General features: G+C 30.0%; 1 protein-coding gene across 1 annotated transcript; it reads left to right on the top strand.

Annotated features, from left to right (window-relative positions):
- Positions 1–1,087: 1,087 nt before the first annotated feature.
- On the top strand, positions 1,088–17,798 carry LOC103868713 (GDSL esterase/lipase At2g19050-like). Its single transcript, XM_009146787.2, has 5 exons — positions 1,088–2,098; positions 2,534–2,658; positions 5,219–5,446; positions 8,610–8,856; positions 13,961–17,798. The coding sequence occupies exons 1-5, from the start codon at positions 1,777–1,779 to the stop codon at positions 14,167–14,169; spliced, it is 1,131 nt and encodes a 376-aa protein (XP_009145035.2). The 5' UTR covers positions 1,088–1,776; the 3' UTR covers positions 14,170–17,798.
- Positions 17,799–23,636: the final 5,838 nt, after the last annotated feature.

Here is a 23,636-nt window from a genome sequence, read left to right as displayed (position 1 = left end):
ATGGAGCGCTTGATAACAATGGAGATTATATGTAATTACTAATTAGAGTATAGTTTAGCCATCAAGAATTCAGAGTTTTTTTGTCTTTGGCTCTTTCTTCATCTGTTATAGATTTTCTTGGCGGATAGTAACTGTGGAATGATCTCTGGCTTGGACCGGACGCTTTGATGAAAATCTTTAATGCACTTGATTTATTTACTTTTTCAGTTGACTCTTTTGAGCTTGGCGTGTTTAACTCTTTGAGTTCGGGGTGGTTTTGATCTTCGTGTGCCTATATTTCCTTTTTTTGGACTTTGATGATGATCGAATTTGGATTTTTATCGTATTCTGGGTGAGATCCTAAATCGGATCTGGAACGGGGTGTAATCCGGCTCCACCGATCAAACTCAAATTGAAAATGATTGCTAAATATTAATTACTAGCTTCAGATCCGCACAATTGCGCAAAATAAATGTTATATATAAAAATAATGTTTATTTATTATTATTTATTTATATTCATTTACGTATTATGTATATAATTAAATTAGACTAAACACATAAATCAAAACAATACTTCTTGTTTATTTACGATATTCTTTTAATAAATAATTCAAAACAATCATTTATTTATTTTATATGGTATATAACTAAATTTCAATGACATGGACATAGATATATAATATATTTTAATATAAATATTTATTATTGAAAATTCATACTCATGTGATAAATGCAAAATTTCTAATGTGCGATTTTTTAATGCAAATATCAAAATTTAAATATTAAGGTTACAATACTTTTTCAATACAAATTTAAAAAAGAGCAAATTAGCTCAATATACTAAAAAGAGTGGGATACCATTGAATTGAGGGAAAATGGTAGTAATAGGGGGAAAAAAATTGAAGGGAAATAAAGTATAGAGTGCAAATAAAGGGGAAGTTGTGTGTAGGGAGTACAAATACTCTTTAAAAATTATCATATTTAAGTATTTTTCTATGTCATATAGTTTAATTTTAAACTATATTAATATATAATATAAATATCTAGTAAATGAGACTTCATATTCATACGATTTATGATCATTTGTATCTTGTTATTAACAAAAAATTTAAACCATTGATCACAAAATTTTAGTGTGGGACATTTAACGTTTTTAATAATTTATAATCATTTTAAAAATTCAAAATATAACATATAAGAAAAAAAATATTTTATTATTATATGGTTATAATGTGGTTGTTTAATATATTATAATACTATAAAATTAAAAAAAAAAGTTAAGATACAAAAATTATTATCAAATATTTATTATTCATAATCTTTAATTGTCATATATACGGTAACCATATTAGGCAATTTCGTAGATTTTGTTTAAGGAAAGTGCGAGAATATTCTTTTGTATAATATATATCAAATTAATAGTTAATTTAATAAAATGTATAATATAAGTTAAGATTGAACTAACCTATTTATCTAAGAATTCGGAATTTCATTCTCACAGTGATACGTGACTACAAAACAATGTTGTAATGTTTCTCAGTTAATATATAATCGATAAAACATATCAAGGGTTTTCTTGTTCAGATTACTTATATTTTTTTATCATTCCAACTCACGGACAAGTTGACTATTGAAAAGATCTTTCAAGATAAATAAAAATATCACATACAAATTGACTATTAAAAAGGTAAATTAATTAACATCCCTTAATTATTATTATTTTGTGGAAGAAAACATCCTACCTCTTCTGTTGAATAGACTTGAAATATAATTTTAATTATATCTTTCTCCCCCTATGTATGCTTATATAAAGAGTCTTCTCTCTTTTCTTCAACGTTGCCATTTTCAGTTTTCTAGTATTTGCTTTTCAAAAATGGCCGAGGTAATTTTCAAGGCATTGTTGTGGGTTATTGCGGCAATGGCGCTTATAATGGCCGAGGAGGCTCGTACACAGCTAGTGCCTTGCTATTTCGTTTTCGGAGACTCAGTCTTCGACAACGGTAACAACAATGACTTGAATACTACCGTCAAAGTTAATTACTCACCTTATGGTATTGATTTTGCTAGAGGTCCTACCGGCCGGTTTAGCAATGGCCGTAATATTCCCGACTTTATCGGTTAGTCCTCGGCCTGGTTTATTTCTGTGCCAATATGTTGTCGATGAATCTGCTCATAGAAACAGCCAAAAATTACAAGTTTTTTAGTAACTGGAAGATTCTAATGGATGTGTGTCTCTAGCTGACGTTTTTAACGAATAATACATCAGTAATAATGGTATATATAAAAAGAAACGGAAACATTATAACTAGATAATGATAATATGCAAAATAGCCACTACTTCTGAATAATATACTATTTTAGTTTTTTTAGTAGATAGGTAAATATACTATTTTAGTAGATAGATAAAGTTTTGTATGTATATTGTGTATCAAGATTCAGTTTTTTTAAGGAAATTTAAAATTTATTCTGTATCATTTTTTTTGTAGAAAAATTCTTGTGCGTATTATTCATAATGAATACTTGTGTAATATGAGTTTGGTTTATGTTTTTAGCTGAACTAATGGGATTCAGTGATTACATTCCACCTTTTGCTGGAGCATCTCCTCAACAAGCTCACACTGGTATAAACTACGCTTCTGGTGCTGCCGGAATTCTCGAAGAGACTAGCTACCATTTGGTAAGAACTTACTTAAAAGCAAGAGAGATTAACTTGAATTTATTTTCATGCTTTTTCCTCAAGTGTTTCATTTTCATTAATACTACTACATATTGGCCAAATGTGACACAAGCTAGAGTAATTAAGTAGATTTCCTAAACGAAATTCAGTTTCATCTTCAGACTTTACTAATAGTTTAATTGATTTGAAAATATGTGTGGTGATCATTTGTTCTCAATTATTAGCTATGATGTTTGTATATAGTTTTAAATAAGGACTTTGTGTAGTGAAAGTTTGAGGCTCAAATCGATCTGGCTTCGAAAAAGACTAGTTCAAATGTTATGAATCCCGGGTTAATATACGAGCAAATATATGAAAATTATCATATAATTATAGACTTTTAGGTAAATCTCTATAATATTATTTGAGAAGTCAGTTTCGTATGTGTCGTGCTCATATTAATTCTCATGATGGTTGATTACGATGATATTTTTAATGAATTAAAAATGATACATTTATATTATTGAATTTTTTGTTTAGTTTCCTTTTAAAAAAAAATCAAATAACATATATAATAAAAAAGAAAACGTTTATAAAGTTTAAAAAGCAAATTTAAAAACGAAAATATATGTATATATATTATGATTTCATTAAAAAAAAGTTCACAAATAGAAATATTTCATTTAAAAAATATTTTAAGTAACATAAAAATACTTTGGAAGTAACAAAATATTTCTTTATATCTATATTTTCTTAGATGAAAATATATATTTGCATATAATGTGATTTCATAAAACAACATTCACACACATAATCTTGATATTAGAAAAAAATATATTATTTTTTAATACATAATTTTGTACAATACAAAAATATATATTTTCAAAATAAAAGAAATATTTTTTATATATCTATCTATTTTCTTAGATGATTACATAAAATAATTAAGTAACATGAACTAACATATATTTAATTGACTAGAAATAGTTTATAATTAGTAATATTGAAATGTTTTATTTATTTTTCATATATTTAGTTGAATATAATATCTTTCAATTACAGCAAAAAAATCTATAAATTATATATTTTTCTTATATAGTATGATTTTTAAAATACAATCAGACAATTTTTTTAAACTGCTTATTTTTAAGAGATATTAAAAAAAGAATTAACAATAAACATCTTTTGATCAAATAATTACAAAGTATTTTTAAATAACATAACACTACATACTTTAACGAGGTAGATATATTATATTTTTATCATTATTAAAATATTTGTTTTCAAAATATTACATTTGCTTTTAAATTTTATTTTTTATATTTGTGGAACTTAATATGACTATAATTAAAATACCAAAGCAAATTTGAATTCTCATTTCTAAGATTATTCAAAATAAATTTCAGTTTACCATTTCAGTTTAATTATTGTAAATATTTATATGTGTTTATAAGGTTCCAAAAATGTATTAGTTATTTATATATGTAACTTCATATTGATCATCACTTTATTTTCTAATCTTTTTTAAAACAAATCAACATATAATTTGATAAATATTATGAAATTACATTCATATTTAAACGATAAATAAAATTAATTTGATTTTACTTATAATAATAAAAACAATTATACTTCAGTTTGAATTTGAAAAAATATATATAACTCAATATACTCACAACATGAGTTACTCGACTAATCCAACTTATATCTAAAATCACATATTTAACTGCAATAAGAATATATAATTTTATAACAATAATTTATTTTATAAATGTAAATTATAGGATGACTCAAAACATATTAACATATGAAAATAAAATAATTTAGTTCTTTTGTAAAATTTATATATATGCATGAGACTGTAGAATATTATCGTTATATTAATTTACATAATTTGGAATTAGACACTTAGTTTATTTTCTATTTCATTCTAAGACCAATATATCTTAAGTTATACATAATCTTCCTCAAATATATTTACATATCTAAGCCAGCAATCAACATAAATAAAAATAAGAAAATTAATCATAATTTTAATATAGTATTATTAATACAAATTATGCATACAAATTATAAATTAATTTAAAATTAAAAATAAATAACAATTAATTATTATAATATATTTATTTTGTAAATATTTATACCCGTGCATAAACACGGGAAAATCACCTAGTTAATATTAATCGACGAGTTTTCTTTCCAGCAAACGTAACTTTTTGTGCACCTTAAAGAATTTTAAGTTAACTAATCATGTGCTGATCACCTTAAGGAAGCCTTAATCTATTCTAAGGCTCCAAATAGGCAACATGAATTACAAGGATCAGATATAAAATAATACTATATACATGTTATAGGTGACTAAAAAGAACAATTTATTAATTTCTTTCAAGGGATGTTCAAAAAAAAAATTCTTTCATGGGAAGTAACCATTTGTCTTTTTTATTGATTATTATTTTCTTGCTGGGAGCCTAATTAAATATGACTCGTTTACAGTATTTTTTTTTTCGAGAACTACAATATTTGGTATTGTTTCGGTTTAGAACGCTTAATTATTATGCATAATAGTATTTTTGTCTCATAGGGCGATAAAATCAGTTTTGAAAAGCAAATAAAGAATCATCGGACGATTATAATGACGGCGAATGTGCCATCCAAGAAGCTGGAGAAATGCCTATACACAATTAATATTGGAAGCAATGATTATCTCAACAATTATTTCATGCAAGGTGATAAGTACAATACTAGTCGCACGTTCACTTACGATCAATATGCTGAATTCCTCATTGGACGTTATCGCTCTTATTTAAAGGTAATATACTTTATAATGCCAAGGTTTAAAAAGAAAAATAATAAGAGAATTATAGACCCTCAAATCTGATTTTATTAAAACAAATTACATAATAAATAGTTTATTAATTTTACAAAACCTAAAAATAAGTAGAAGTGTTTATATAAATTTTATTCATAACAAGATATGAGCCCGTTGCAACGGGTTTTGTTTGATGTTTTAATTTAATAAAAACAATAAAATAATAAATCTTTTTATTATAGTATTATGATTTTTTTTTTGTATATGTTGTTTGAGATTTATTTTGTAATTAAAACTCATTTTCACACATAAGTTCAAGTTAATATTTGTATTTTATAATCATGGTGTATAGATGAGTTGTTATAAACTTTATACCAAGGATTAGAGAAAATAATATACATAAATACTTAAACTGAACACAATCCAAAATAAGAAATGAAAAGTAAAAAGAAATGAAAATTAAATACACCAATCGAATCAATGACAACATTATACATGCTCTTATGTACTAATTTAATATTTTATTAAATATGTCTTTAAAGTTTTATTTTGCTATGATTCTTTTAAAAAGAAAAACATTATATTTTATAAATTACTTTTTTATTTACAATTAAAAAATAAAATAAAAATATTAAATACTCTTTTACAATTTTGATTAAGATTTTAAAAAAGGTAAATTACTGTCATATAACCTTACAATTATCTCCTCTTTAGAATTTTCAGAAAAAATATTGCTATCAAATAATTATTTTTAGTTATTAATAAATATTTTTAAAATTGCTATTTTACAATTCGTATCTACTAATTTTACACTTATTTTGTTAGTTAAATAATTGTTATCAACATGTTCATCATCAAATACTCTCTTAAAAATAATATCAAATAAATTTTTACAATTCTCTTTTGGTTAGGACTTAAAAATATTATACAAATTTCTTTTGTTTAGGATTTTTTTTTAAAAAAGGAAAACAACTATCAAATATTATTTTGCAGTTTTGTAGGATTTTAGAAAAGGAAATTAATATTACATAATCTTTTAGAATTATATTTCGTCTAAGATTTAAAAATAAATAAAATTTCTATCAAATAACTATTTTCAGTTAATATTAACTATTTTTAAAAGTTGCAAATTTTAAAATTTGTTTTTTTTTCAATATCATTAATATTTTTACAATTTTTCTTGTTAATTGAAGTAAACATTATTATCAAATAAAATTTTACAATTCTCTTTAGTCGCGATTTAAACAAAAAGAAAAGTTTTTAATTGGTAAGATTGGAAAATAATTTTCTATTGGAAATCTCTTTTATTATGCTTTTAGGAAAATAAGAAGTTATTTTCACATAATGAAAGTTTTTATTGACATATTCACAATCTAATTTTTTAATTGACACATATCACAATCATATCAGGTGAAATATGTAAAGTTAATTTTAGTTTATATTTATAGCACAGAATTATTAAAAAAGTAAAGTTAGTTAATTATAAGAAAAATAAGATTACTTTTACGTTTTTATTTTATTTGGACTTTTAAAAAGAAATTAATTATTTTTTTTCTTTTAGATTTTTATACAACTATTTTATTTTTAATAGAAAAATTCTGTTTAATTATTTATTTATTTTGTCTTATACATACAAACACATATTTATCATATTCACACATACTCATCTACGCCAATAACATCAAAATTAAAAGTTATAGTAGCATCATAAGATATAATAAGGATAATAAAATGTTGAGTTGTATCAAGAAATTAAAAGAAAATACTCATATAATACTTTTCATGTAAATACTATTGTTTTTTGTAAAAATAATATGTGGAAGCTTAAACCTAAATATATATATGAAATATTTGTAGCTATTTTGTCATAATTTTTTAACATACAATTATCTATTATAAAGGAAATTTATTTACTTATAAGAAAACAATAAGATTATTTTTACAATTTTCTATTAATTATGCTTTTAAAAAAGTAATATTATTTATTTTAAAATTAGTTTTTCTTCATGTTATTATTAAATAATTTATTGTACTCATAGGATTTTACGATTCATTTTTGTTTAAGCTTTTTTCTTAAAATTTAATGTTTATCTTTTATAATTCTCTATCTTTAGTATCTTTTAAAACAAACATTATAATGAAAAATAATAATAATAATAATAATAATAATAATAATAATAATAATAATAACAATTATAACAATAATAGTAATAGTAATAATAATAATAAAAGACTGTAAAAGTTATTAATAGTAATTATCCTTTTTAGTGTTAATTTTCTTTTATTAAAATCTGATTTTTTATTAATACTATTAAAAAAAATTGTAAAAAATTGTTTAATGTTAATTTTCCTTTATTAAAATCTATGTTTTTTTAAATAAGTTATATTACTTTTCGTTTATACAAATCCTATACCAAAAACGATTTGTACCAATAATTTATTATTTTACTGTATATATTTTTATTTTATATAATTTTATCTTATTTTTAATGAAAATATAATTATAAAATATTATATTGAGATTGGTTCTTCAAAATTGATGATTAACATGATTGTTACACATGGTCATTATTTTTCTAAAAACATTTATATGTTAAACTATATCATAATCAAAAATACATATACTAAAATAATAAAAAGGATTTTTCTTAAAAATAAGTGAAAAATTATATTAAATAATTTGTTTTCAAATCTATTTTTTTAGGATTTTGAAAAAAGGAAAATTTCTAAAACAATTACTACTAAATATTTTTTAAATCGTTTTTACTATTGAATAATTTTTAAGTAGTTTTTTTCAAAAATCGTTTTATTATCTTAATATATATACTTTTAATCATTGTATATTTAAACATATGTCACAATATTAGAAGAAAAATTATTATCAAATAATCTTTTGCAATTATCTTTTGAGTAGGATCTTAAAAAAAAATTACTATTAAATAATATATATAATAAGATTTTTAATAAATTTGTTTTTGTTAATATCTTAGAAATATGTTTTTAATTATGAGATAAATTAACGCATGTCACAATCTTAAATATATTATTGACATATGTCGCGATCATGTTAATTAGCAACTTTGAAGAACCAAACTTTATATAATAAGATTAATATGTATCTTTTTTAAAAACAGATATATTACGAGACTTTATTTATGTACAGTTATTATATGTCCAAGGAGCAAGGAAGGTGGGGTTGTTTGGGGTCAGTAAGCTCGGATGCACGCCGCGAATGATCGCCTCCCATGGTGGTGGTCTAGGCTGCGCTGCTGAAGTGAACAAAGCTGTTGAATCATTCAACAAGAACCTCAAAGATCTGGTCAGTGAGTTTAACACAAACTTCAACGATGCTAAGATCACTTACGTTGATATCTTCACCAGTCAAACTCCTCTTGCGTATGAGGCCTTAGGTAAGTAGATTTAAATATATTGAGCTCAACATTTTGATCCAAGAGGAAATCCGTTTTGCGAATTCTTTTTGTTGCTAAACTGATTTTGTTGGTTGTGTGTTTTCTTTGCCGAACTAAAAACATATGGTAATGTTGTTGACAATTAAGCTTAAGCTTGAAAGATAACTTAGGTTATAAGTTATTCTAATGAGTTTAGGATTAGGAAAAAGAAAGTATTTTCTAATGAGTTTAGAAATTATGATTGTTATATAAAGAGATACTATGATGTGGTATAACTTATGAGATTTGAGAGGGCTTTAGTTTTTGAGTTAAGTTTTCTAAAGCAATGAGAAGGTGTGTTCTTACTCTTGGATTTGTGTCAGTTTGATTTCAATAATTGGTATCAGAGCTTTATTGAGATCAATAAACAAACCGAGAGAAGAGAACTAAAAAAGCTTTGTTGAGAAGAGAGTTATGGGGGATCTAACCGTGACGACCAAGGCGAAGGAGATCAGTCCTTCAAATATACAATGTCCGATTCTCAATACTACAAACTACACAGTATGGAGCATGCGAATGAAAGTTGCACTAAAGGTACATAAAGTGTTGGACTCGATAGAACCAGGCACAACCAATAGAGACAAGAGTGATATGGCAAAGGCTTTCTATTCGAATTGCTACCTGATTCTCTAATCCTACAAGTTGGCAACCTCGATACATCCAAAGAAGTTTGGAAAGCAATCAAGGCATGACATGTAGGAGTGGATAGGATTCGAGAAGCTCGACTTCAGACCTTAATGGATGACTTCAGTCAGATGAAGATGAAAGAAACTGACACCATTGACAATTTCTCAGAAAAACTTGCATAAGCTTCCTCAAAATCGGCAGCTTTGGGAGAAGTTATTGATGAATCTAAACTTGTGAAGAAATTTCTAAACAACCTCCCCCGAAAGAAATACATTCGTATAATCGCTGCGCTCGAGCAAGTCCTTAACCTAAACACAACGAGTTTCAATGATATTGTTGGAAGGTTAAAAGCTTATGAAGAAAAAATCCAAGATGAAGATCAACAAGAAGATCAAGGGAAGCTCATGTACGCTAACATAGATTCTCCGACACAACATAATAGCTACGGTAGAGGAAGAGGACGGGGAGTACGGTTTGGAAATAGAGGAAGAGGACGTGGGAATTATAACAATCAACGTGACTGGAGACAAGGAAGAAGGGACATGTCAAGAGTAGTCTGTTATTGGTGTGATAAAACCGGTCACTATGTCATTGATTATCCTGATCGATTTCTCAAACTACAGGAGACACAAGCGGGTGAGACTGACAGCACACATGAAGCAGAGGAGTTGATGATGCACGAGGTAGTATACCTCAATGAAGAGAAAGTCATGCCACGCAAGTTTGAGGCACACTCCGAGATTGATAACATATGGTACTTGGACAACGGAGAAAGTAATCATATGATTGAGAATCAAAGCTATTTTACGCGGATAGATGAGAAGATTACGGGGAAAGTGAGGTTTGCTGACGATTCTCGTATCGATATAAAAGTAAAAAGATCTATTCTCTTCACAACCAAAGATGGAAGCGCAAAGCTTTAGATGATTTATACTTTATACCAAACTTTAAGAGTAATATCATAAGCTTTGGACATGCTACAGAATCTAGTTGCGACGTTCGACGTTAGACTACCTAACCTTATATGATCGAGAGTGTAACTTGTTAGTAACGTCAATTAGGTAAAACAAAATCGACTATACAAAGTCACCATGGAGGTAGAGAGCACTAGACGTCTTCATGCCACAAACCTCAGTGATTTAGATACTTGGCACACAAGAATTGGACATGTTGGTCTTGTACTATGAGATCGATGATGAACAAGGAAGTAATCAAGAGAATGCCTATGATCGATATTGATAAAGATACTTTCGCGTCTTGTCTTATGTGAAAATAAACAAGAATATCATTTCCAAAGGCAACAACATATTGAGCCTCACATATCCTTGAGCTGATCCATGGAGATATTTGTGGACCGATAACACCATCAACAACAACAAGAAATAGTTTTATATTTGTTTTGATTGATGGTCTTTCTCGGTACATGTGGTCAATCTTGATGAAGGAGAAAAGTGAAGCTTTTGAGAAGTTTAAAAGCTTTAAGCAGATTATTTTAAAAAGAGACAGGGTCTACCATCAAAACTTTGCGGACGGATAGAGGTGGTGAGTTCACTTCTTACGAGTTTCAGAGCTTCTGCGAAAGCCATGGAATAAAGAGACATCTAACGGCACCTTACTCGCCACAGCAGAACGGAGTTGTTGGACGATGCAACAAAACTTTAATGGAGATGACTAGAAGCATAATGAAGCATGTGAGTATTCCAAACTACCTACGGGGAGAAGCGGTAAGACACTCAACATATCTCATCAATAGAATTGCAACCCGTAAGCTGAAAGAGAAAACTCCATATGAAAGCTTAAAAAAAAAAGAAACCGAACATGGAGAACCTACGCGTATTCGGTTGTGTCTGCTAAGCCAAGATAGAAGCACCATATCTCAAGAAGCTTGATGATTGGTCGCAAGCATTAGTGCACCTTGGAACAAAACCCTGATCAAAAGTGTATTGGTTATTTGATCCAAAAGCTTCGCAAAGTGATAGTAAGCAGGGACGTAATCTTTGATGAACATAAAAGTTGGAATATAATAGGAAAAGAGTCTACCGAAGAACAAGGAGCACTAACTTTCCGGTGCACGGTTACGAAGAGGAGAGGCAAGATAAAACAGATGAAGAAGGTAATGATAGCGAGCAAGGTAGCGATGGTGAATGCAACGAAGAAGAGTCTTATGAAGAAACAGAGAACCCTGAAACGGAGTGTCCGACTCAGTTGAGAAGGTTGACAAGAGTAACCACGAGATCTAGCTACCTCGAGGATTATATTTTGTTGGCTGAAGTAGCAGAAACTGAGAGGATACTTCTTTTGATGAAGAACCATGGGACTGGAATGCGGCAAAAAGAAATAACGTTAGGCGAGACGCCTCTAAAGATGAAATTTCTTTGATAAAGAAAAAGAAGACGTGGACTCTGGTTGAGCTTCGTTTCGGTTGCAAAGCGATTGGTTTGAATTGGGTTTTTTAGATAAACCGCAATGCAGATGGGAGTATTATCAAATACAAAGCCATGCTCGTCGCTAAGGGCTATGTGCAATGTCATGGCATTGATTTTGAAGAAGTGTTTTCTCCAGTAGCAAGAATAGAAACAGTCCGGGTTATCATTGCGTTTGCCACTTCTAATGGATGGAAAATCCACCATCTCGACGTTAAAATAACGTTTCTTCATGGAGACTTGAGTGAAGAAGCTTATGTTTCACAACCTGAGGGTTTCAAGATCAAAGGTGGTGAGAACAAGGTGTATAAGTTGCATAAAGCTCTCTATGGTTTGAGACAAGCACCTAGGGCTTGGACCATCAAGCTAAAGGCGATTCTTAAAGAACTAAACTTCTCTAAGTGCTACAAGGAGCCGTTGCTGTTCAGAAAGGAATCAAAGGGGAGTGTTATTTTGGTTGCAGTCTATGTAGATGATCTACTTGTTATAGGTTCGAGCTTAGAGGTTACACAAGAATTTAAGGTTGAGATGGCAACCAAATTTGAGCTGAGTGATCTTGGTATAAGCTCAGTTATTACCTCGGTATTGAAGTAACTCAACTTAAAGATGGTATATTTTTGCATCAAGAGAGGTATGCAAGTAAGATACTAAAGGAAGCGGGTATGAGTTATTGCAATATGGTTCATGTTCCTATGAGAAGGAACCAATGAGAAGGATTTTAGGAGAAACATTGGTTGTCTACGATATTTGATCCATACTCGACCTGATAGAAGCCATTGCGTTAGAGTGTTTAGTTGATACATGCATGAACCGAAGGTATCACATGGTGTGGCTTTCAAACAAGTGCTACGGTATCTGCGAGGAACTTGCGCACTTGGACTGTACTTTAAGTGTGAAACCAAGAGAGGACTCATAGGCTACAGCGACAGTAGTTATAGTGTAGATCTTGACGACGATAGAAGCATGACGGGACACATTTTTTTATCTTAACGAATGTCCTGTTACTTGGTGCTCACAAAAGCATGATACAGTTGCACTATCCTCATGTGAAGTTGAGTTTATGGCAGCAACGGAGAATGCAAAGCAAGCGTTATGGCTGCAAGAGTTGCTTGAAGAAATCACAGATAAGGAAGCTAACAAAGCAGTGATTCGTACATACAATAAATCAGTCACTATTCATACCAAAAACCCGGTGTTTATGGAAGAAGTAAACACAAACACAAGAAATATCATTTTATTAGAGAATTTGTTGAAGAAGGTTTTGTGGACATTGATTTCGTCGCTGGCAAGGAACATAAGGCCGACATATTAACTAAATCACTTGGAAGAATCAAATTCAAGGAGATGAGAGATCTCATTGAAGTTCAAGATGTGAAGAAAGGAGATTTCAAACTATGGAGGAGAATGTTGACTTAAGCTTGAAGATAACTTAGGTTATAAGTTATCCTAATAAGTTTAAGATTAGGAAAAAAAATATGTGTTTTCTAATGAGTTTAGGAAATTATGATTGTTGTATAAGGAGGTACCATGATGTAGTATATACTTATGAGATTTGAGAGAGTTTTAGTTTTTGAGTTAAGTTTTCTAAAGCAATAAAAAAATGTATTTACTCTTGGATTTGTGTGAGTTTGATTTAATAAATGCTAAAAAATATTTTTTAATAAGGCATTCTAGAAAATATTTATATTTTGTAATAATATTAAGTTTCGTAAAACCACAATAACCTCTTTTGGGAAAATTATGAATCCTTCCTAAACGCCTACTAATTCTGCAGTTTTACGAAAGCTTTTTCGAAAAGTTTCATAAAAATATAAATCTTCATTTTACTACAAATTTACAAATATTTGATCCGTTTTTTTTAAACTAATATTTGATCCGTTTTGGTTGCAGTAAAATCACAAATTCTTTTATTGGATTAGGTTCCTATAAATTTAACTTGCGTATATATAAACAAAAAAAATAACAGTCACGCGTAAAATTTTACACCAAAAAAAAAAAAATTTACATGTTTGTAGGGTTTACGGAAACACAGAAGAGTTGTTGTACGGTCGAATCAGGGGCAGAACTATGTGCGGCAAATAAACCGGTTTGTGAGTTTCGAAGAAGGTACGTGTACTGGGACAAAGTCCACAGCACTGAGGCGGCCAACATGTTTGTGGCAAATTCTGCGTTTGCTGGAGTCACTGCTTTTCCTTATAGCCTTGCCTTACTTGCAGTACTATAGGGAAAATATACTCGAAAACATCATTCGCACATATATATATTTGGGAGATATTGGTAAAATAAGCCATAGTGATAATACTTTTGTCTCTTTATACATTTGTATTAATTGATCAGTTTTGGACATAATTGCTCTGATGATAACAAAAATAATTATTAAAAATTATATATATATATATATCTCTATAATATTATTTGAGAAGTCAATTTCTTAGGTGTCTTGCCCACGTTAATTTTCACGGTGGTTGATTATTATGATACCCTTAATGAATTAAAAATAATTATATTTTAAATACTATTATTTCCTTTTTAAAATTTTCTAAATAACAATATAAAACAGAAAGGAAATATTTATAAAGTTAAAAAAAATAAAAACGAAAATATATGTATATATAATATGATTTCATAATAAAAGGAAAATTCACAAAATACTAATATCTCATTTAAAAGATTTTTTTTAATTGTGAAGTAATAAAACACTTTCCTTATATCTATATATTCTTAGATGAAAACAAATATTTGTATATAATGTGATTTCATTAAAGAGAGATCACACAAATGATCTTGATATTAGAAAAAAGAAATTTTTTTTTTTTTTAATTTTGAAGTAAGAAAACACTTTCCTTCATTATATCTATATATTCTTAGATGAAAACAAATATTTGTACATAATGTGATTTCATTAAAGAGAGATCACACAAATAATCTTGATATTAGAAAAAAGAAATATTTATCTTTTAAAACATAATTTTAAACAAAACAAATATATATATTTTCAAAGTAATAGAATTTGTTTTTATATATTTATCTATTTTCTTAGTTGACTATAATATTTTTCAATTACAGCAAAAAATATAAATTATATTTTACTTATATAATAAAATTTCTCAAAACAATCACATTTTTACTGCATATTTTAAGAGATATTAAAAAACTAAAAATAAATTTTAATAATAAACACCTTTTGATCGAATAACTACAACATGAGTGACTCGACTAATCCATTTTATATCTAAAACCATAGATAGAACTACAGTAAGAATATATAAATTGTAGGATGACTTAAAACATATTAACAAATGAAAAATAAAATATTAACTCTTTGTTACAATTTAGTTCTTTTATAAAATTTTATATATGCATGAGACTTTCAAATATTATCATTATATTAATTTATGTAATTTGGAATCATACACTTTAGTTTATGTTTTTTTATTTCACTCTAAGAATAATATATCTTAAGTTATACATAATCTTACTAAAATATACTTACATATCTAAAACAACAACCAACCTAAATACAAATAAGAAAATTAATTAAAAAAATATATATATTTAAAATAAAAAATATTATAGTTGAATTCAAAGAAATAGATAGAATCCAATATGTCCAAATGATAATTAAATTGATCAAAAAAACTAAATACAAATAAGAAAATTAATCAAAAAATAATATATTTAAAATAAAAAAATATTATAGTTTAATTCAAAGAAATAGATAGAATCCAATATGTCTAAATGATAATTAAATTGACTGTAAAACTACAAAACCGATTAAATATAAAATATCTAAAATTAGATGTATAATTAAAGTAATATAATATTATTAATATAAATTATAAATTAATTTAAAACTAAAAGTAAATATCAATCAGTTATTATAGCATATTACTTTATAAATATTTATGTCCGTGCATGAGCAAGGGAAAATCACCTAGTATCAAAAATATGAAATAGCAATACCATTATAAGAATATTTTACATATTTTAATGTACAATACCTGAAATCCAAAAATAATTTTGATATATTTATCTAAATTTGGTAGGATGTATATTATAACCTTTTTTACAAAGATAAAACAGACGTTCTAATTTATTTTATATGTTTATAATTATAATTAATATTGTAAAGTCTTCTCTATAATCTATCCAAATATAGAATATGTCTATCTCAGTTCTAACTAAAGGGTTTTGCTATTTATAAAATATAATATATATTGTAGGATTTTTACTTTATTATGGAAATACCTAGAAACTGTTAACTTGTGTTCAATCTTTTACTCTGTTATGTATTGTAGATAAAACAGTGAGTTCATACTTGTATGCTATGTTTTAAACATGGTGGAATTTAAATTCTAACATTTTCTCTATTTTTTATCTTTTTATAATATGTATTCTAACCTTTTGTTTATCTTCTTTTTTACAATGTGCATTCTATATTTTTGTATATTCTATGTTTTTTAATTAGAGAAAATCTAGGAAACAATCCTAACTGATATTATTCAAACTTATCTTGTTTTTGATGAGAGTTGTATTGAATCACGCTGAATTCAATTTTTTTGTTCAACAATCTTCTTCCTTTCTTCTTCTACCATATCTCTTTTGAGAGAGAAAACTCGGATGAAGACGAAGAAGAAGGAGCTGTGATACCCGGCAAAGACAACACTGGAGAGGGCGTCAGTGAAAACACCGGAGTGATTGCCGGAGAATCACCTTGGTCTACTTTCTTTGTGAGGAGATAGATTGTGAAAAGGCGGAATAAAAAAAGAGAAACTCGTAATATAGGCCATAATGTGAATATTTTTGTCCCTTTATACCTTTGCATTAATTTCTCAGTTTTGGACATAATTTCCCTCATCATAATGAAAATAATTATTAAACATCATATAGAGTTCAGAAAAATATGAAAAAAATCAATACAATCATGAGGATATGGAAAATATGAAAAATTGAATTCCAAAAAAATTTGGATGTGTTTATCTAAATTTGTTAGAATATGTATTATAACCCTTTTTACAAGGATAAAATAGACGTTCTAACTTGTATTCAACATTTTATAAAAGTAAGTATTTGTATTATATCTATCTAAATATAGAATAGGTCTACCTCAGTTCTAACCAAACCAATTTGTTATTTTTACATAGAATATATATTGTAGGCTTCTTATTTTGTTGTAAAAAAAATCTAGAAAATATTTACCTTTGTTCTATCCTTTAGTTTATCATATATCGTAGATAAAAACATCTATTTTTACCTTTACGCTACATTCTAAAAAAGTTAGAATTTATATTGTAACATTATGTCTGTGATTTATTCTATTTAGAATGTGTATTCTATATTTTCGTGTATTTTATGTTTTTAAATCTGAGAAAATTTAGGAAGTAATTTTAGCTAATTTTAGTCAAATTTATTTGTTCTTGGCGAAATTTAAATTAAATGGCTTTGAATCCATCCCTTTTTTTAATTCAACGATCTTTGTCGTTTTTTCTTCTTCACTATCTCTTTCTTATCAAATCAAATGGTTCATATCTATGTAGCATGTGGTGTTTGGAGAAGGGATGCAAAGAACGAGTGGCGGTTCATTGTTGATAACGAAAAAAGAGGTAGAATTCCCCTTGGAAGCGAGTAAAATGTTAGAGCAATTGAAGATGATGGTTTTGGAGGAATTTGGAATGGACCAGAGGATTCTTAGTGCTAAGTTTAGTTATTTTCCAAATTCTTTGACTAGTAACTTAGGAGTTCCCCCGATTGTTATTTCCAATTATCGACAAGTTAGCAGCTTTATTAGATACTAGCTTAAGACCCGCACAATTACGCGGGATGAATGTTATATATAAAAATAATTTTTATCTATTATTATTTATTTGTATTCATTTACGTATTATGTATATAATTAAATTAGAGTAAACACATAAATCAAAACAATACATCTTGTTTATTTAAGATACCTTTTAGTAAATAAATCAAAACAATAATTTTATTTATTTTATATGGTATATAACTAAATTTCAATAAAATGAACATAGATATATAGTATATTTTAATATAAATATTTATTATTTAGAATTCATACTTGTAACATCCCGGATCCTGAATAGGATCATTGGGACGGCCATGGTTCGAGGAGACGTACTAGCCAGTCTTAAGACATAGGGCAAGCGTTCCATGGCCGGATAAGAAGGTTAAGGACGTAAGGAAACTAAGACTTAACCTTACACAAGTCGAGAGTCAGCTAGACCGAGCAAGACGGTAGCTGGAAAAATGGAACGGGTAGCTCGACCAGCTCAACGGAGTTAGGTTAAGCTCACTCCAGCTCGGACACTACCAGGTCAGCTACACTAGCTGGACTACTAGCTCACTCAGCTGAGGCAGCTGGGGGTCAGCTCATCTCAGCTGGACGGACTGTTCGGGTTTCGGTCTGATGGTCCGGGTCCGGGCCGGTGACGGGCCATGGGGGTTCGGCCATGAGGTCATGGACCGTTGGGGCTTGGGACAAGGCCGTGGGCTAAGTCCAGAGGAGTTGGGTAAGGCCTTGGGCCTCTGTCCGACCCAAACCCATGTGGTATTGGCGAAGGGACGCATGCGGCCGAGAGGGTGTAACCCTTGGCCGATTGTGCCCATCCGCTGGCCAGTCATGCCTGTTCGTGGGGCAAGACTTACCCCCTCGTTTTCTATAAATATGGGGTCCTCTCTGTCGATTTCATACATCCAATCCAGAGTAAAATACTCAGAGAAATCGTAGAGAGAGATAAAGAAAGAGAGAGAGAGTTTCCGGCCAAAGCAAGGCCGATTGTGTGGTGGTTAGGTTTCCGGCGATCTGATCGTTTGTGAAGCAACCTCCGATCAAGTATGGGAGACCGAGAGCAGGAGAAGAGCATGGAGAACCCTGACCTGGTTCAGAAGTTACGTGGTGGGCTTTGGCCGCATCAGTCCGAACGGATGGTCCTTGTGACTGCACCACGGCTCTGGACGGTCCATTAGACCTAACCGCTTCTCCTCTTCTTGTTTCTATCCGATCCTTTCTCTTCTTTCTGATTATGCACGAAGGGTTGTGTTGGTTCAGTCCAAGGAACACGTTCCTAGACTTGGCCGGACATAACCAAACCGCTAACCTAGACGCTGGTCGGTTAGACGGTCGGTTTGAATCGCAACATAGACTGGGCGGTTGGGCTAAACGGTTGGGCATGTCCCAAGAGGCACGAGTGGTCAAAGGTCATGAGTTACCAACGGTTGTGAGTTGCCAGAGGGTGTAAGTAACCAAGGGTTAAGAACGCCAAGTGGTACGAGCACCAAGTGGTACGAGGACCAAGAGGTACCAAAGGCCGAAGGGGTGCGTGTACCAAGCGGTGCCTGTTGAGGCAGGTCGTGTCAGTTCCTTAGGGATCAGACCATGTCTTGTCCGTTGAGGCAAGTTCACGGTCCGTCCAGGCCAGGGTAAGAGTCGCAAGGTCTGATCGGCCATTGGCCTAACCGGATTGGGCGTGAGGCTTACTCGGCCGTTGGATCCAGGCCCAAGGCCGGATCAGGTAAGGAAGTCCGCTGGGCCATTGAGCCGGACTTCAGCTAGGCCGGTCGCACCTAGATTCTATCCGGATGGATGGATTGGTCTTCGGGACGATCCGGACTGTTCGTGTGTTCTGTTTATCTATTCTAGACTGTCTATCTAGTTCCAAGTCAAGGGGTGGTTGGTTGAATGACTTAGGATTCGGTAGGCAGGTTCATATCTTTTTATAAGTATATTGTCTGAGGTTTATCAATGTTCTAGGAACCAAGCCAAGCATTGTAGGATCAACCAGTCCTATTCTCGGTTATGATTAATGCGTACCTGCTTGTGGTTTCAGGAACTAAGGATGGTTCTGGTCAAGCCAAGGAGTCGTGAAGGCTCGGTCAGTGAGAGGCTGTGTAACGTGTGGGTAGATAATGCTAGGGATGAACTAGTGATTGTCTATGAAACTGTTAAGAAGTTGTGTATTGGATCTCATGTTTCTAAGTAATACATTTGTTTACACATTTATATTCCGGTGTGCTATCTGTTCCATTGTTTTAGAACCTCCGATTCAAACATGACTTAGTAAATGAAAGACTTAAAATGAATCAAACAAACAAAGAAATTGATTAAGTAACAAACGGGTCTAGTCTTGTCGAGAGGCCGGATTCGGGCGTTACAATACTCTTGTGATGAGCACAAAATTTCTAATGTGCGATTTTTTTAATGCAAATTTCAAAATTAAAATATTAAGGTTTCAATACTTTTCCAATACAAATTTTGAAATTATCATATTTAAGTATTTTTCAATGTTATATAGTTTAATTTGAAATATATTAACATAATATGAATGTCTAGTAAACGAGACGTCATATTCGTAGATTTATGATCATTTGCATCTTGTTGTTAAGAAAAAAGTTAAACCAATGATCACAAAATTTTAGTGTGAGACATTTAACGTTTTTAGTAATTTATAGTCGTTTTAAAAATACAAAATATAACATATAAGACAAAAATTAATTGTGTATTATATGGTTAATGTGGTTGTTTAATACTTTTTAATAATATAAAATTAAATAAAAAAGATCAAAGATAAAAAAATTATTATCAAATATTTATTATTCATAATCCTTAATTGTCATATATACGTTAACCATATTAGACAATTCCGTAGCTTTTATTTAAGGAAAGTACGAGAATATTCTTTTATATACCATTTATCAATTTAATAGTTAGTTTAATAAAAAGTATAATATAAGTTAAGATGAACCAACCTATTTCTCTAAGAATTCTGAATTGCATTCTCATGATGACACGTGGCTACAAAAAATTATTGTAGTTTCTCAATTAATGTATAAGAGATGCAAAGAAGAAGTCGTCAATCTACTTATATGTGTCATTTGTTGATATGATTGAGAATCGAAACAACAAATTTGATCTGAATAAGGAGCCTTCTAACTCAAGTCAAGATGATTGTAATTTTAGGGAAAATCATGATGAATTTTTCCATTCGTCAAATATGAATGATGATTTCAAAGGCAAAGCAAAAGACATTAACTTTCACGGTGATTGTGGTGCTGATGGCTTGGGTTCAGAAACCAAAGAATACAATGGAAAGAAAGGTGACTTTTGGTTGGCTGGTTACATAAAGAAGGAGCAAGTTTTCAAAAGTAAAGACTTACTGAAATTAACTGTGGAAATTTATGCTATGTAATAACTTTGACTAGAAGGTTGTAAAATCGACAAGAAGATGGTGAAGTGGTTTCTGTAAAGATCGCAACTGTCGTTCGAGTCTTCGTGCAGAATGTTTAACTGGATTTAGAAGCTACATAATCAATAAGTGTGTGGTCAAACATACTTGTGCTCCTTCAAATTAAAAGCATATATGGAAAAACAACTTATGCGAAAACAATTGGGAACTGGATCATGCATAAATGTGAAGGTATTAAAGAAGGGCCAATACCAAACGAAATTATAGAGTTTATGCGCAACGAGCATGGTTGTGAAATCTCTTATTCCCAAGATTTGGAATCTCGTGAGTATGCAGTTGCAGCAGTAAGAGGAATGCCAGAGAAAAGTTTTGGTAAAATACCAAAATACGCATACTCATTACAAAACTGAAACTGATGGTAGATTCAAGTATTTGTTTCTTTCATTTGGTCAATCTGTGAGAGGGTTCTACAAAGAAATTTGGAGGGTGGTTGTAGTAGATGATAATTTTCTTAAAAGTAAATACAAAGGAGTTCTACTCCTTGCTATAGTTGTAGACCCTGTTCTAAAACTCGGACGCCTAGCGGAGTAGGCGTCCGGCTCGGCGCTCAGCGGCAAGCAACCGCAGCGAATAAGGCCAATTCGCCTCAACTACTCGGTTGACCAACAAGTCGGTCAAATAACCAATTAATCGATTTGAAACCGATTTTTAACCGCCTAAAAGGCCGAACAAATTTAAACTATTGGGCTTCTTGTGGACTTGAGATTGAAACCTAGATGCAATTTTCGAAGCCAACCCTGAATGACTACTTACAGGTCTACATCAGCTTCACTCTTTATAGTTTACCGATGTGGGACTCTGTTTCGTGTGTTTCTAAATTTTTTTTACCTAAAATTGGATAAGAAATACCCGAGGTTTGAACCCGGTACCTTATACAACATCAACATCATCAAACACCAGCAGACCAAGGCGTGTTTTGATGTTTATGCATATATTTCCTTGTATATAAACATTGTTTCAATAAAAAATAAAAATATGACACTCATCTTTGCTAATAATTAGTCTTTGTTAAACAAAATAAATATAAATTTCGATAATAACATACCAAAAACTATTACATTCTACTATATTTATACTATATATCTAATTTAAATATTATAATAAATAAAATAATAATAAAACTAGTCCCCGCGTATACCCCGATTAATCCCCGAGTTTTCGATAAATCGCTAGGCCCTGGATTGCCGCCCGACTAGCGCCTAGCGTATTTCCGAACAGGGGTTGTAGATGGTAACTCTAATCTTTATCCAATTGCATTTTTTGTTGTTTGATTCAGAGAATGACAATTTTGTGGGAGTGTTTTTTCATGTAGTTGAAGGTTGTTATTGGTGATGATCATGGTTTAGCATTTGTTTCAGATGTAAACTCATCAATTGTCAAATCACTCAGCAATGTTTATCCACAAGCTAGACATGGAATTTCATCCATCATTTGCTAAGAAATGTCGTTAAAAACTATAGGGTAAGAGGAGTATCAAGGTTTGTTGAAAGATCTTCAAAAGCATATACGGTTGTCGATTTTTTGGAAATTTTAGATGAAATTTGTAGAATGAGTCCGACTGTTGGAACATACCTTCGGAGCGCAGATGTGAGAAAATGGGCTAGTTGTCACTTTCATTGATTCAGGTATGACATTAGGAAGAATAATCCAACATAATCAATAAATTATGTATTGAAAACCTCTATGGAGTATCCTGTGATTCTTCCGTTAGACAGTATAAGGTAGAGGCTAACAAAATGGTTTTTGATTGTAGATTGTTAACTTCAATACATAAGGATCCTTTAACAATAAAGGTGGAGAAAAAATATTGATAGAAGGATACAACAAGCTAAAGGATATAAGGTGTTCCAATTAATGAGTGCATCTCTCTTGTTAAAGGTGACAAGTATGATGGTGTCGTTGACTTGGCTAGAAGAACTTGTACGAGTAGAAAGTATGATTTAGGAAAAATTCATTGCAGAGATGCTATTCCAGCTATTTTCAAGAGGTATGGAGATACATCCATTCATAGATGAATCATACATGACTACTGCTTGGAGAAATGCTTACGGAGAAAGCATTAATCATATACATGTCCCAAAAGATGAATGGTGTGTTCCTTAAAGTGGTGAACATTCAAAAGTACTACCACTTGAAACACACAGAAGTGCTGGTAAAAGAAGAAAAAGAACAAATGGTAAAAGAGTACAAGTGTAGTCGTTGTGGTAAAGGAGGACACAACAGAAGGTCATGTGATGTTGCAATCTAGTTGTCATTAGTTTAGTTAAGCATGGTAATGATTATTGTTGACTTTTCGGTTTCAGGTATGTTTTTGGTTTAAGATTTATTTGGTTGTTAATGTAATGTTTATAAGTTGCCTTGTTATTTCTTTTCAAACAAACGAAATACTCAGTTTTTAGATGGGAGAAAATATATATTGTAATCACAACCAGAG

The sequence above is a fragment of the Brassica rapa genome, chromosome A05 (assembly GCF_000309985.2).
Source record: "Brassica rapa cultivar Chiifu-401-42 chromosome A05, CAAS_Brap_v3.01, whole genome shotgun sequence".
NCBI classification, from domain to species: domain Eukaryota; kingdom Viridiplantae; phylum Streptophyta; class Magnoliopsida; order Brassicales; family Brassicaceae; genus Brassica; species Brassica rapa.
This window is presented reverse-complemented; position numbering and strand designations above follow the sequence as displayed.

Bases quoted from the DNA above. Each gene is read 5' to 3' on its own strand.
- LOC103868713 (XM_009146787.2), top strand. From the start codon at position 1,777: ATGTATGCTTATATAAAGAGTCTTCTCTCTTTTCTTCAACGTTGCCAT. The intron at 2,099-2,533 runs GTTAGTCCTCGG...TTATGTTTTTAG, and splicing joins TAATATTCCCGACTTTATCG to CTGAACTAATGGGATTCAGT. The intron at 8,857-13,960 runs GTAAGTAGATTT...ACATGTTTGTAG, and splicing joins TCTTGCGTATGAGGCCTTAG to GGTTTACGGAAACACAGAAG.